The sequence below is a fragment of the Dendrobates tinctorius genome, unplaced genomic scaffold (assembly GCF_039654945.1).
Source record: "Dendrobates tinctorius isolate UK_male_01 unplaced genomic scaffold, ASM3965494v1 ptg000127l, whole genome shotgun sequence".
Lineage (NCBI taxonomy): Eukaryota > Metazoa > Chordata > Amphibia > Anura > Dendrobatidae > Dendrobates > Dendrobates tinctorius.
Window position 1 is genome coordinate 21,354,458 of NW_027361795.1, and position 16,108 is coordinate 21,370,565.

Below are 16,108 nucleotides of genomic sequence, written 5' to 3' on the forward strand. Positions count from 1 at the left end.
CATCCCTTCAGTGCCGGCTGTGTAGCGTCACAGCTTATTCACAATAGAAACGATAACTGTAGGTGATAAAACTTTTTTTGATAATGCAGGCTTGTCAGGGAAACGGAAATATGTTCTTTAATACATAATGAGAACAGGTATATAAAGTCCTCTTACCAGCATGAACTATCAGTGCAAACGTCTGTATTCAGAGCAAAGTCAGTGCCATTGCTTAAAGGAATTCCCGAATTGCTGTGAAGTTAAGCAGATTAAAAGCAAATGATATAAAATGTCAGATGAAAATTAGAGAATTCAAAATATGAAAATCTTCATATCCATCTGATTTGGAGTAATTATAAACATTTGATTACCCCTTTAGGTTCAGATCTCTTTTGGCCTTCAGGACTGCAGTACTAATTTTGTTTATAATATCTGCAATCTAAGACACAGGACTTTTTTTATTTCCCTTCTTTCTTTTTACACAATAAGGTGCATTTTTTTTAATGTTACCATTTTGGTACATGTAACCTATTGATTAACTTTTGTTAACTCTTTAATTCTGGAGAGAATAGAAAAAAAAAATCATTGGACTCAATTCACCAAGTCTGGTGAACCCCCCCAGTACTTCATAATGTATACGCTGGAGTATTGAGCCAGATCCATTAAGAGGCATGTGGCTATTAATGAATTTGGCGCATCTTTAACTGCTATGTGCCACTGCTGAGGGAAGGGCTCAGGGCTTGTGTTTATTTCAGTTGTAATTGACGCCACTTTTCTCGCATAAGTAATGATGAATTTGTGTGGATCACTTGGCCACACCAGTTTTGCCTGAGCTTTGACCACTATTAAAAAGATAGTCCAGCTGACCATGATTGGCGCAAAAACGCAAAATGTTATAATTATTTTTTCAACATTCCAAGCAGTTTTAATGGCGAAAATTGCTTGATGAATTAGGCCCATTGTCTTTTTTGTATCTTATATTTTGCAGCATAAACACTTGCAAAAAAGATATTAACAGCTATTTCAAATTAAAAAGGATTGTCCATAAGATAGGCCATCATATAGCAGATTGGTAGGGGTTTGTCACTGAGGTCCCCCACCAATTAACTATTTTTTGTTCCGTCAGTGGTCGGATGTAAACACTTTGAATGGAGCTGCTGAGTGCAACCCTAGTCAAAGTGTAGAGTCCCTCTAAGGCCATTTCCGTCTACTGCATCACAGCTTCTACACAAAAGAATAGAAGCTGCGCTGCTGTACCAAGCAGCGGCCGGTAGAGTCTGTTACACTTTGACCGGAGGAACTTCCTTTCCAAAGCTGGGCTTTAGACGGAGAAATCACAGGAATCTGATGAGTGGGATCAAGCGACCGCTACCTGCACAGTGAGAGTGGGATGACAAAATGAACTGTTTGTTTTACAAGTGTTAGTTAGATGGCTATTCTCAAGATAGTAAGTTATGCCTTAAAGCCCCGTTACATTTAGCGATGCACCAGCGATCCCGACCATGATATCACCCGGTCAGGATAGCTGGCGCATCGCTAAATGGTCACTAGTGAGCTGCCACACAGGCAGATCTCACTAGCGATGCAGCAGCGGTCGAAACGCGGCGATGATGACTGTCTTCCGCCCGAGTCCATGGCTCGCTCGTCGGCGCCAGCAGGAAGCTGTCGACGAGAAATGGACCAGGCCAATCTTGCTCGATCAGCGATAGCCAGCGGGGGGGCCGGTCGGACGTGAGTGTCACATGTAGTGATATCGCTGCTGCGTCACAAAATCGGTGATGCTTTAGCGATATCGCTATCGATATTGCTATGTGTAAAACCCCCTATATCCTGCCACTAACTTGCTGGTCATTGGGGGTTTAACTGATTGAACCCTAAATGATTCCGAGAATGCGTCTTTGGTAATTAGTGGCGGTCACCAAGCAATGCACAAGGGGCAGTATTCCACTTCTTACATTGCTTATACATGGCCCTTGTGGATGCCTTGGTTCAGATGCCATCATTAACAAATAGGTCATACAGTAATCCAGAAATCCTTTTATTTCTTGATCAAATAATTGGCCAAGTTATCTTTTTTGTTAACAGATATATCGGGCACACGATTTTGTGTACCTTTGCAAATATATAGGTATGATGAGCAATTTTCCTGCACTTACTTTTTTACTTTTCTCACAGACTGCACAGTTATCCAGTCCATAAAATGGCTGCTAGTGGAGGAGCATGTGACCAGACCAGTCCATCAGCATTCTCCAATTGTAAAACACCTCACATGGGCAAGCTATTTTCTATTGGATGAAGCTGATGGACTGATCTTTGTCACATGCTCCTCCACCAGCAGCCATTTTATGGACAGGAGCTATGTGCAAGCTGCAAAGAAAGTTGCAGTAAAAAGAGCAGGCGAAGAACCTGTCATACCTATATATAAGTAAATGTGCACAAAATTATGTACAATTAACATATCAGTTAAAATTAAATTAAAACGTCCAATTCCTTTTGAAGAGATTTTTACCTATTTATAAGTGTTCTGCCCTCTTAATAGGGCAAAGAATGTTTTATTATGTGCTGGGTTGATTATAGCACCATCTAGTGGTGGCTGAATTTATAGCAGTGTCTTGATAACATTATATAGTCTGTGCCTTTAACAGAAGCAATGCACTTGGGATTAAAGCAGTGCTTTGTGGGAAGGAAGCAATGTATTCTGGGATGAAGGGCCAATTTGCTTCAGTGGATCTCATAGGATGCACATGTTATTTTGTCCTCCTGTGTAACCTTTGTTTTTCCTGCAACTTCTCTACTTGAGTCACTACCTAGCTAAAGCATAACTGGTAAGCTTAATCTTTCTTGCAATGCAGTGATTCAGAGAGGTGTTATTTACTGTCTAGCAGCCAAGAGATGTCATTAACCCTTTAGTTGCCAGTTCTCAGTAAATGTAATCCTAAAGTAATGTATTCCTATGTAATATAGAAGGAAAGTTCTGCTCCAGCTGCTATTAAAATCTTCTTTAATGAAAAACCATTAAAACATATAATGGTGAAGACTCTCCATATAACCTCACCACAACAGAGATGACAGGCTACGCGTTTCGACCAGACGGTCTTTGTCAAAGCCATATTTGAAATTTGCCTTAGATTAGACATATATATGTAGCTTAACAAATAAAACATCATATAAAAATCACATGATCACATGAGCCAATCCAATTGGACACATGTAATTAAATACAAAAGCGACATAGAAAAAAAAACAAAAAAAAACAAACCCTCTTTTGAGAAAAAAAAAAAAAAAAGGGGAAATTCAACAATAGTGCAACAATAGATCATGTCTTTTATTGAGACCGTTTGGATGTCTAGTATTTAAATGGTATATCCAAAATGCTTCCCGAGTAAGGAGACATCGCCTGATGTCTCCCCCACGGGATGACAGGTTTACTTTTTCTATTCCCTGAACTTTAAGGTGTGATGTATTGCGGGCATGGCAATCAATAAAATGTTTGGAAACTACTGAGACATTCCGTATAAAATTATTTGTATTGCTAATATCATTTAAATGTTCCCTTATTCTTATTTTTAGCTGCCTCGAGGTGCAACCAGCATAGGATAAATCACATTGTTCACAATTAATTTTATACACTATGTTGCTAGAATTGCAATTGATATAATTTTTTATTTTAAAACATGAAGTATGATCATTATTAGTGAATTCCTGAGAAATTTGGGCATATTTGCATATTTTACAAATGTTAGCACCGCATTTTCTAAAAGCCCTTCACCGTTAACCAGTTTTCTTTAGGCTTGTGATGTGTTAGTGAAAACATGCTGGGGGATAGTATACTCCCTAAAGACGGTGCTTTTCTTGACACCACATTAATTCCTGATGATAAAATTTTAACCAATTCATTTTCCTGGTGCAGAATGGGTAGAAACTTGTGAACAATATTTTTGATAGATGTGAATTGCGGGCTATACTGGAAACATATATAGGGTTTTTTCCCCATAGTTATTGCCTTTTTTTTCCCTTCTGTACTTGATGCCAGCAAGTCATTTCGATCTTTGGTTTGCACTATTTTTTGTGCTCTAGTTAGGGTCCATTTTGGATAATTGCGATTTGTCAATTTATTGGTAACATGTGCAAATTCCTCTTGCAAGGATTCCTCTGAGCTGCAATTACGTTTAACTCTGGTGTATTCACCAACAGGGACTGACCTGATTGTATGTTTTGAATGACTGCTCCTTGCATGTAGCACCGTGTTCCCACTGTATGGTTTATGGTGCGTTTTGGTATGAATGACCGCACCATCTGTGCCACTCAAACACAAATCCAGAAATGCAATATTGTTAGAACTGTAGTTATACGTGAATTTGATATTATAGTTATTAGAATTAATATATTTTATGAAATCTGGTATGGCAGAAATATCTCCACCCCAAATGATGAGGGTATCATCGATATATCTACCATACCAGATTAATTGCTTTGAAAAAGGGTTGGCAGTGGAATATATATATTCCATTTCCCAGAATGACATTACAAGATTTGCAAGGGAGGGTGAGAATTTAGCTCCCATTGCAACTCCTCTAAGTTGCAAAAAAAATTCTCCATTGAACGTGAAGAAATTATGTGACATAAGAAATGCAACTACTTGTAGAATGTAATTTTGCAGCTCAGATGAAAAATTGCTGTATGTTTAATGGTTTTTCATTAAAGAAGATTTTAATAGCAGCTGGAGCAGAACTTTCCTTCTATGGTCTATGACGTTGGTCCGCACGGAGCTCCGAGTTTCTGCGCTTGATCTCTGGTGAGCTGGCTATTTCTTTCTATTCCTATGTAATGTTTGCATCTCAATGTACACTTCTGTGATTGTGTTAGCTGTGATCATCAGCCCAATACTTATGCATGTTATTTGTATTCCTTGTAGTTTTGCCGCGCATGTTCTATACTCTTCACAAATTAACAAGTTAGACTACAGAGAACAATCTGCTTGTTTTGGAAGACAGAGCTGTGGTTTATACTGTATGCTGGATTGCACATCGTGTCAGCGTGCCTGAAGGCAGAATAATAAGTATGTACAGTATGTATAAAATTTTAGCTTAAGGTTTAAAAAAATAAGGAGGTTGTCTCACAAGTATTGTTTGAAATGGACTGACACTCTCTGCACCTTGGCTGCCAAATGGGCGTGGTCTTGGCAAAAAGGAATGTGGCTTGTCAGTAAGCAGCATGGTCTAATATTTGTTACAGCCCAGAAGAAGCCATTTAAAAATTGGTGTAAGCTTAGACTTGACAGTTTTAAATTAGATACTTATCAAACATCATTAACTGCTATGATAAAACTAGCACATTTTAAGACTGTCTAATCCATCTGAACTGTCAAAAAATTGGGCTGTATTGTTAAATCCACCTCAATGCTTTTTTTTTGCATGGCTATGAGTAAAATAATGATGAGATTTTTTTTTTCAGTTTGTGGGATAACGCCTTTAAATATTTTTATTAAAGTAATGTACCTTGACCATTGATTGTCCGAGCTTAGAAGTATACTCTCTTCTTGTAGTATTTCACAAGATGAAGAAGAGACAGTTGTAGCAGACAAAAGTCTTTTTATGTTCATTTTGAGACTCAGTTCCCATATTAGGCTATAAGCACATGTAAATTCAAAGCTTATTGGATTTGCAGTGATCACATTTCCTATCTGAATGTCGATGTAGAGACTGTTGGTATAGTAGACCATCGAGGAGTTGCGCTGTAAAATTAAATATGCAATGTTAACCTATTGTATTATTTTAAATACAAACATTTAAACCATAAGGCTATGTTCCCATGATGAGCTTTTGTTGAGTTTTTGATGTTGCAGATTTTCTGCACATTTTTGTACCCATTAGGTAAAAATAGGTTACTTGCATTTTTTATTTTAAAACTCACAGCGTAAAAAGTTCCCCAAAAAACTCATCATGGGAACATAGCCTAACTCCACCATAACTCCACACCATTTGGTAACATTTCTCACAACTTTATATTGAAATGACCAGCATGAAAGAAGGGTAAGCCTCACATTCCCTTTGTTACATGAAATAGTTTCATGGTTGCTAGCATCAGTCCAGACCCAGGTAGTGGTGGATGCTGTCATCATTGTGAGTGTTGTGGTACCAGTGACTGTGCAGCAATATTGCTCCGTGAGTGCAAAGACAGAAGCCTATAAAAGACTGTTTTAGCGTCAGTGTGTGTAGCGGTGGTTTGTAAGCAAAAGTAAGTGAGTGGGAGTTAACACACTGACATCTTTTTAGTAGTTTTGCAGTGGCTCTACCATTGAAGCCTTTGCTGTGTACTTTCAAGCATATAAAGTGGGCGGCTTCCAAACAAAGCCACATGAAGGACGAAAATGTTAAATATTTTAACCACTTCAAGGTCTCTAATTCCTGAAACAGTTAAAAGAAGTGACCTAAGCCAGGATATGTCCATAGCAATGTCATTTTGACACCGCTGTAAACTGTGTTCATGTTTTGCAGCACTTTGAGGCAATTATTCACACGGATTCTAGGCGTAAATTGCCTGAAGAAGACGTCATATGCACATTCCCTTAGGGCTCATCACACTATGCTAATGACACAGCTCAAACTCTGATCAGAGTTTTAGCCATGTATCAGTTTACTGTCATCCGACTCTCGCACAGGTGCGTAGAAGATGGAGAACTTAATTTCTCAATCTTCTCCATTGTCTGTTTCCGCATACATCGGACTGCAATCGGATGACAGAAAAATAGCGGAATTGCAGGATGTTCCATATTTCTGATAAATTTAACCGAAAACTGCATCTGATTTTCATAAATCCTAAAAACAGAAAAAGAAAGCCTCTAAAAAATTTCAAAAATATTAGAAAATGATCCAATATCACATGTCTCTAAATGGTAAATTTGTATGAAACTGTAGGATTAGCAGATAATTTGAAGGTGAAATTAGAGTAAATTAGAGTCTGGTGTTTTCAATTAATAGGATGACAATCAGGTGTGAGTGGTTGACTTGTTTTATTTACATAACAGAGATCTATTAACCCCCTTTCTGACATTAGACTTAATGATCCGTCCATGTGACCTGGGCCAATTTGACCATGGACGGATCATTACAGCATGATGATCTGGCACAATCATGAGTGCGCGGGCGATCACCGCAGGGTGTCAGCTGATTCTGACATCTGACACCCGGCACTAGGTGCCAGGAATGGTCACAGATCGCTCCTGGCACTTTAACCCCCCCGAAATACTGCAATTGCAGCATTCTGGAAGCCGGCACAGGGCTGACAGCCCCTCTGCCTTTGGATCGGACAGCCCGCAGAGTGACGCAGGGATCCCAATCATTTACGCCATGGTGAGCAGATGTTGCCATGAGGACATCCGGGTCACCAGAGCTAGGAAACTTGTTGATCATGCACAGTGCATGATCAGCAAGTCTCCCTGTCAGAGCAGTGCTGACAGCTTCTATGGCATGCAGATGCTGCTTCATCTGCATGTTATAGAAGCGATCAGCCTGCATAAAATGATAGTCCCATAGTAGGACAAAGTAAAAAATTTATAAAATTCTTTTTTTAAATAATTGTAAAAATATATAGAAAAATCAAAAATAGAATATACTGTATATTAATTTTTTATTACTATCACTAAATAAATATTTGAATGAAAAAAAAATCTAAACAATGAAAGTACACATATTTGGTATCAGCTCGTCCGCAACAACCTGACCTATAAAACTGTCCCACTAGTTAACCCCTTTAGTGAACACAATAAAAAAAGGCAAAAAACAATGCTTTATCATCATACCACCGAACAAAAAGTGGAAAAACATGCGATCAAAAATATATAAATAAACATGGTACCGCTGAAAACGTCATCTTGTCCCGCAAAAAAAAGCCACCATACAGTTCCATAAGCGAAAAATAAATTATTTTTTATAGAGTTTTATATAGAGTTTTTTATATAGAGTAAAATAGTTTTTATTGCATAAAAGCGCCAAAACATAAAAAAAATTATATAAATGAGGTATTGCTGTAATTGTACTGACTCGAAGAATAAAATTGCTTTATCATTTTTACCACACATGGAACTGTATGAACGCCCCCTCAAAAGAAATTCATGAATTGCTGTTTTTTGATCATTCTGCCTCCCAAAAATTGGAATAGAAAGCGATCAAAAAATATCATGTGCCTGAAAATGGTACCAATAAAAATGTCAGCTTGTCCCGCAAAAAACAAGACCTCAAATGACTCAGTGGGCCGAAATATAGAAAAATGATAGCTTTCAAAATGTGGTGATGCAAAAACTATTTTTTGCAATGAAAAGTGTCTTTAAAGTGTGTGACAGCAGCCAAATATAAAAGCCCGCTATAAGGCCTCTTTCGCATATCCTGATATTTCTGGCACCGGGGATGTCAGTGTCCGTGTGTGTAATACTTGCGGCACAAGTGTAGCATGCATGTGCCGCATTAGTACCACAAGGACGGGTGCCAGGGAAGAAGCGTTACAGTAAGCGCTGTTCTCCGGCGCTGAGTGCTGAACGCGGTTCTCATAATTCTCCCTTGCTTTGCTGGCGATCGGCGTGAGCAGGGGAGAATGATGAGAATTACACTGAAGTAATAAAAGAGACAGCAGGTGGCGGATTATGGGATTATTACTCCCATCAGCCTTCCCATGCTGCTGCTTATAACAGTAACAGCAGGAGCGGCTGATGGGGGTATTCGCTCCTGCGCTGTAAATAAACAATTAAAAAAATGGCATGGGTTCCCCTGTATTTCCTATAACCAACCAGGCAAAACTCAGAGCTGGGGGCTACCACCCTCTGCTGTCAGATTCAGCAAGGCTGGTTATCAAGAATAGAGGGGTCCCCACGCTGTTTTTTAATTATTTAAATGAATAATTTAAAAAAACGGTGTGGGGTAATCCCCATTTCTGACAACCAGCCTTGCTAAAGCTCACAGCTGGGGGCTTGTATTCTCAGGCTGGTAAGAGGCCATGGATATTGACCCCTTGAAAACCTTGAAAAAAACAGAAAAATGCTGATCCACACTAGTGAAAGATGGAATATAAATGGGCAATCTACAATAATACAGCAAAAGGTAGCCAAAGGATACTGTAATAAAATAAAATAGGGCACTGCATATTATTCATCTCACATTGCTAGGAGGGGCGCCAAATTCTGGCGCTTTGCCTGGCTCTTCCCACTTGCCCTGTGTAACATCGGCGGCCGTGCCCGCCGATATTCCATCAGCGGCGGCACTCGCCGCAGCCCCGTCTCACCTGCGCTTCTCCTCCTGGGCTTCCTCCCGTCCTCCCTCCCGTCCTGCTGCATCCCCGTGCACCTCCCTTAGGCCGCGGGCGCGCGCCCGACCGCTCTCTTCACTCAGCGGGGGGCGTCGCTGAGGGACAGGGCCGTGTTGATCCACTTCCGGGTTTAAAGGTATTTCGGGTGTCTTCCCTAAGGGAAAGACGCCTGGTAATCGTGTGGTGCTCCTGCACTATTCCGGCCGCTATAGTGCTTCTATAGTCCTCTAGCCTAGTGTTTTCCTGGTTCCTGTCTTCCTTGCCTCTGTGTCCGTTCCTTGCCATCCCTCCTGCCTGCCTTCTCCTAGTTTAGCCCTTGCTACCTTCTGCCTAGCGTCTGGTCTATAGTTCCTTGCCTGTTCCTGGTGTTACTGGTTCCTGTCTTCTGTCCGTCTGCTGATTCTCCTGCCTCCACTTCTGCCTTCCCTCGCCTACAGTGCCTATCTCTTGCTGCTCCTCTCGGTGTCCTCACTTCTCTGGTACCCCCTGCTCAGGTACCCTAGTCACCTCCTTGCATTCCAGCCCGTCTGTATTCTTATTTGTCCCTGAGCCGTCCCTCTTGGTCCCGGCTGTCGCGGGTCTGACCCCTGCGGTCCTGCCCCTAACGATCCCTGTATATGGGGTCGGTCATCACCTGGCGTGCTCGGCCCAGGGGCTTCAGATCCGCGACCCAGAGGGTCCACTCTTGGACGTTGTCTACTCCTGAACGCCACACCCTGTAGTGGTGACAAATGGGGTTCATATTTGTGGGGTTGCTGTTACTCTCCTCTCCTAGCAATGTGAGATAAATAATATGCAGTGCACGATTATGTTATTTTATTACAGTAACCTTTGGCTACCTTTTGATGTATTATCACAGATTGCCCATTCATATTCTGTCACTAGTGTGGATCAGCAGTTTTCGTTTTTTTTTCAAGGTTTATTGCACTTTTGCACTTTACACTGTGTTCCAAATTATTATGCAAATTATATTTTTCTCTGATTTTCCTAAATAGTCGGTACAAATGACATTCAGTCTAATAAAAGTCATCACAGGTTAGAGTATACATCAAATTTTATTGAAGAAGCCTCCCAATGATAACAGTATAATCTCCAAAATGAATATAAACTCAAATTGCACTGTTCCAAATTATTAGGCACAGTAGAATTTCTAAACATTTGATATGTTTTAAAGAACTGAAAATGCTCATTTGTGGAATTTGCAGCATTAGGAGGTCACATTCACAGAACAAAAAGGATATTTTGGAGATAAATAGCTTAACAGGCCAAGATACATGTTAACCCTTCTTTGATATCACCTTCACAATTCTTGCATCCATTGAAATTGTGAGTTTTTGGAGAGTTTCTGCTTGTATTTCTTTGCATGAAGTCAGAATAGCCTCCCAGACCTGCTGTTTTGATGTGAACTGCCTCCTACCCTCATAGATCTTTTGCTTGATGATACTCCAAAGGTTCTCTATAGGGTTGAGGTCAGGGAAGATGGTGGCCACACCATGAGTTTATCTCCTTTTATGCCCATAGCAGTCAATGACTCAGAGGTATTCTTTGCAGCATGAGATGGTGCATTGTCATGCATGAAGATGATTTTGCTCCTGAAGGCACATTTCTGCTTTTTATACCATGGAAGACAGCTGTCAGTCAGAAACTCTATATACTTTGCAGAGGTCATTTTCACACCTTCAGAAACCTTAAAGGGCCCTACCTGCTGTTTCCCCATGATTCCGGCCCAAAACATGACTCCTCCACCTCCTTGCTGACGTCGCAGCCTTGTTGGGACATAGTGGCCATCCACCAACCATCCACTACTCCATCCATCTGGACTATCCAGGGTTGCTCGACACTCATCACTAAACAAGACTGTTTGAAAATTAGTCTTCATATATGTCTGGGGCCACTGCAACCATTTCTGCTTGTGAACACTGTTTAGGGGTGGCCGAATAGTAGATTTATGCACCACAGCAAGCCTTTGAAGGATCCTACACCTTGAGGTTCGAGGGACTCCAGAGGCACCAGCAACTTTAAATATCTGTTTGCTGGTTTGTAATGGCTTTTTAGCAGCCACTCTCTTAATCCAATGAACTTGCCTGGCAGAAACCTTCCTCATTCTGCCTTTATCAGCACAAACATGTCTGTGCTTAGAATCAACCACAAATCTCTTAACAGTACAATGATCACGTTTAAGTTTTTGGGAAATATCTAATATTTTCATCTCTTGACCAAGGCATTGCACTATTTGATGCTTTTCAGCAGCAGAGAGATCCTTTTTATTTCCTAAATTCCTTGAAACCTGTGCCCTGCTTAATAATGTGGAACATCATTCTTAAGTAGCTTTCCTTTAATTGAGCTCACCTGGTAAACTAATTATCATAGGCATTTGAGATTGATTTCAGTGATCCAAAGAGCCCTGATACACAATACCATCTATGAGTTTATTTGATAAACAAAAAATTACATCTTTATGACACTTAAATCCAATTTGCATAATAATTTGGAACACAGTGTATTGGTTTATTACACCATGTTTACACTACGTTTTCTGTTTTTACCTAAGCTTGATATATTGATATATTGACTTTATTATCTATATACAGTATATGTGTTCATTCATTTGAACAGCGCTTACTTTTTGTACCCACTTGTTCTTTTCACTTGAATATATTTTTATGGGGCATTGAAATTATGTTATGTGATATATTTTTGTCTGGACATCTTTTCAATACTTAGCCACTTTTGATTCCAACTACTTTTCGGGCATTTGGCAATAATCTGTCATCTACACTTCAACTTTGGTACATCTATATAGTGCACATTGAACTTTATGATATATGGATTTTTAATTATAATATGGAACATGTAGAAAAGTAATTAATATATTTTTCCTTGTTACATCAGGGTTTTTTTTTAACATTCTTTTTATCTTTGATATATTATAATTTTTTATTCTGTACCGTGCGGACACCTCTTGTATGCGGTGCTACTTCTTACCCATTTGTCAAATAAAGGTATTTTATTTACGTATTCTTTTTTTGTCCCATAATATTCTTATCACAAGTTTGGTTCTTCTTTCTCGGTTCTCATTATTTTCCGAATGGTCAACCATTCATCTACTAAGCAGATATTTACCTGTTATGAATGAGTCACCGAGGAGGAAAAAACAAGAAGCAAGCTAAGCCCAGAAAACCGGAGAGGTTGGTAACTAGCGGATTGCAGACCCCTGATCCTATCCACAACAACTAGCAGTAGCCGTGGAGCATGCCTACTGTGGTCCTAGACGCCTCGTCACGGCCGGAGAACTAAATAAGCCTAAAGAAAGAAAGCAAAAATCTAAATGCCTCAGAGCAGACCCCAAAGCAATAGACAGCCCCCAACATGTATTGTCGGTGAAACAAGATGAAAGCACAGACACAGGTAGAAAGATAGGCTGAGCAAACGATGGGGCCCTCGCTAACTGGAAAGGACAGGAAAGAAAAGCTGCTGTCTGCAATCACGCAAAAAACCCTGCCAAAAAGAAAGTCCAACACGTCTGATAGAAAAAGGCCATATCAGCACTCAGGTATATTCTGAAGACAGAGCAAAAGAGATCAACTGATCAGAGACAAAATGGGGATTTACCCAGTCCCAGCCAGGGCTGGCTGAACACAAAAACTAAGTAAACCAGACAAAAACTCATAAGAACAATAGCAGAGAAAACTTAGCTTTAGGAAGGCGGGAACCAAACTGGAAGCCAGGAGCCACAGTCAGGAAAAATCACCAGCAAGAAACTAGGGAGTCGGCTGCCTTAAATCCAATCAGAAGCTCCTGATGTCCAATCGCAGTCCTCTTCCTCAGGTGACCTCTCTCTGCCATTTAGATCAGCTTCACTACCTCCCTTCACCAACAGAGGGAGTCCAGATAGAAAACTCACTACTCTCTGTCAGCACAGCCAGCTCCATAACCCTCACCAGAAGCCAGAGGCAAACCCAAAAATGAGCTCACAGCATTTACCACTTATTCTATATATTAATAGGCCATTGACCTATATAATTGGGTATATATCTATTGGTATGTCCAGTATTTTTCTATCACGAAGAACCCATTTCACTGGTGCCTGGGGTCGCATGGCTAAACATTTAACCATGCAACCCTTACATGGGGCCCACCCCTAGAATATTACATAATTATACATTTTCTTTAGCCTTGAATGCAGTTGATGTAATTTGCCATTGTGGGAGCCAAGTTCATTATTTGTACTATAATAAGATATAAACTTGTTCAATGTGTGAAGAGGAACTAGTGTGAGTATTAAAGGGAACTAATCTAATTGTACAAGCATGGTGAAGGAGGAGAAGCTGAGTCGATGATATACTGGTTTGTTAGATTCAATAAATTTTGTATTTTAGTAATTGAAATCGTTATGTTTGTTTGTCCAGTGGATGGTCCTGCTCAGTGCATGTAGATAGCTGACTGTCACTGTCATACAGTCATACAGGGAAGACTTCAATCACGAAGTAAGAGCCCTTACAGGACTCGCATGCTTTAAGCCTCACTGATTTCAATCAATAAATTGCAAGGTTTGCTTAAACTATGTATTACCACAAAAATGTTTATCAATCTGATCCGCTCCACCTGCTCTATAACATCCTGTCTGCAGATCAGACATCATTTTCAACATGACAGATTTATTTTAAGCAAAACATAAGCAAAATTATAGAAAAAATAAACAATAATTACAAAACTATGCTTACCGTCACAATATTACCGCACCAGCCTTCCATGGCTTTAATTTGAAAAGAATACACTTGCTTCCCATTACTAACTTCCGAATAGTAAACTGTGCAAGATTTGGATTTATTATTCATATGCATAGTATTGTAATCATAACCAAGAGATTCCAGGAGACACTTGTTGACAGATATAACCATATAACCTTCTGGGTCACACGCCAATAATGGTGCAAGATCAGCAACAGCTACCAAGAAAAAAATGAAAGAGTTATCAGCTGAGGTGTTTGATGTACGTCCTTTTCTTTCATCGTGTGATATGTTGGGAGGTATACATTTGTTCATTTGATCTGAAGCAGGAGCGGACGCAGACAGATAAAGGCCCCTTTGAATGAACAATATATGGGCAGTCCAATAGCTCATCATAATGCACAATTCCATCAATTTAAGAGGTTTTGAGTGTCCCCATACTGCTTTGGACCCTGTGTGGCTGCACAAGCTGCGCCAATGGTATGTCCGCCTCCCTTCTATAGGGAACTAGAGCTGACAGTACACCTAGATGTACATTAGGGAAACCTACCAATAGATTGTACAAGTATATGGGATTCCCCTGACAGACAAGGTAAAAGAAGACTGGGAGATCAAGTTGGCACCTTCATAGCAATGTCAGAAGAAATGGTTTCAGGTGCAGTTAGTGTAAATCCAGCACATCTTCTGACTATTTCTTTTAAAGCAAAATGATTTAATAATCCCTTGTTAATATTTGTTCCAGCTGGTCAAACTAGAACATCTTGAAATAAATGTAATTTACTGGCCTACGTATTTCATAGCCGCTTGTTGCACAGTCTTTTTACTCATTGCTTAGTGCGGTCAGTTTTGCCTCAAGGGCATCAAAACATTTTTGAGAGCATCATGATGGCAGTCTAAAAACATTTCCTTTTTTTGGTTTAGTGAAAATTAAAAAAACCTAAACATGGAGGTGATTGGAAAAGAGTTCTTCTAAAAACTGAAGCATAATGGATCATGAAATTATATACCAGAGCAAAGCTCAGTTTAAATTATCGCAGTCATCTTATGTATATATATTGACACAAATATTTTTGTTGTTGCTATTGTGTGTGTAATACAATTTGTTTATCTGTATTCATTATCTGTGTATGTGTCTCATGTGTTGTATAACATTAATTTAACTAATTCAGTGATGTCCGAAAGGGGAGTGTTTTTAAGATTCCTAAATCGAAACATATAAATATGTATCCCTATCCTGCTGTGACATTCTTTTTAAATTGAGAAAATGAGGATGAATGAACTCATGGAGATCAACATTCAACACTGCGGAGACACCATCACATGTTTCTCAACGCAGTGATTCTAGAGCACTGCCCCCATCCCTTATGGGAAATGTGCAAAAACATGTAAAACAGAAGCCGCGGAGACACCATCACATGTTTCTCAATGCAAGCAATGACAAGCCAGGTCTTTCCCCGGGAAGGAACAACCACGGGAAGGGCAGTCTCCAATGAAGGAAACCACCTATGCCAAAACATGGTATCCATCCACAGACAGCTGTTTCGGGGTATTGCCCCTCATCAGTGTGGAGTTGGAAACTGGCTGGTAGGAGCAATGCCTAGTAAAAGACTGTGAAAATGAGGATGAATGAACTCATGGAGATCAACATCCAACACTGCGGAGACACCATCACGTGTTTCTCAACGCAGTGATTCTAGAGCACTGCCCCCATCCCTTATGGGAAATATGCAAAACATGCAAAACAGAAGCCACGGAGACACCATCACATGTTTCTCAACGCAAGCAATGACCAGCCAGGTCTTTCCCCGGGAAGGAACAACCACGGGAAGGGCATTCTCCAATGAAGGAAACCACCTATGCCAAAACATGGTATCCATCCACAGACAGCTGTTTCGGGGTATTGCCCCTCATCAGTGTGGAGTAGGAAACTGGCTGGTAGGAGCAATGCCTAGTAAAAGACTATGAAAATGAGGATGAATGAACTCATGGAGATCAACATCCAACACTGCGGAGACACCATCACGTGTTTCTCAACGCAGTGATTCTAGAGCACTGCCCCCATCCCTTATGGGAAATATGCAAAACATGCAAAACAGAAGCCG

General features: G+C 40.1%; 1 protein-coding gene across 1 annotated transcript in view; it reads right to left on the reverse strand.

Moving 5' to 3' along the window:
- LOC141047479 (uncharacterized) overlaps positions 1-16,108 on the reverse strand; it is a 75,806-nt gene that overhangs the window by 27,359 nt on the left and 32,339 nt on the right. Inside the window, exons 4-6 of the mRNA XM_073542589.1 lie at positions 14,001-14,224; positions 5,478-5,713; positions 157-231 (exon numbers count right to left, since the gene is read on the reverse strand). Of these exons, the coding sequence (XP_073398690.1) occupies positions 157-231; positions 5,478-5,713; positions 14,001-14,224 (535 nt within the window). The remainder of the gene's footprint in view (positions 1-156; positions 232-5,477; positions 5,714-14,000; positions 14,225-16,108) is intronic.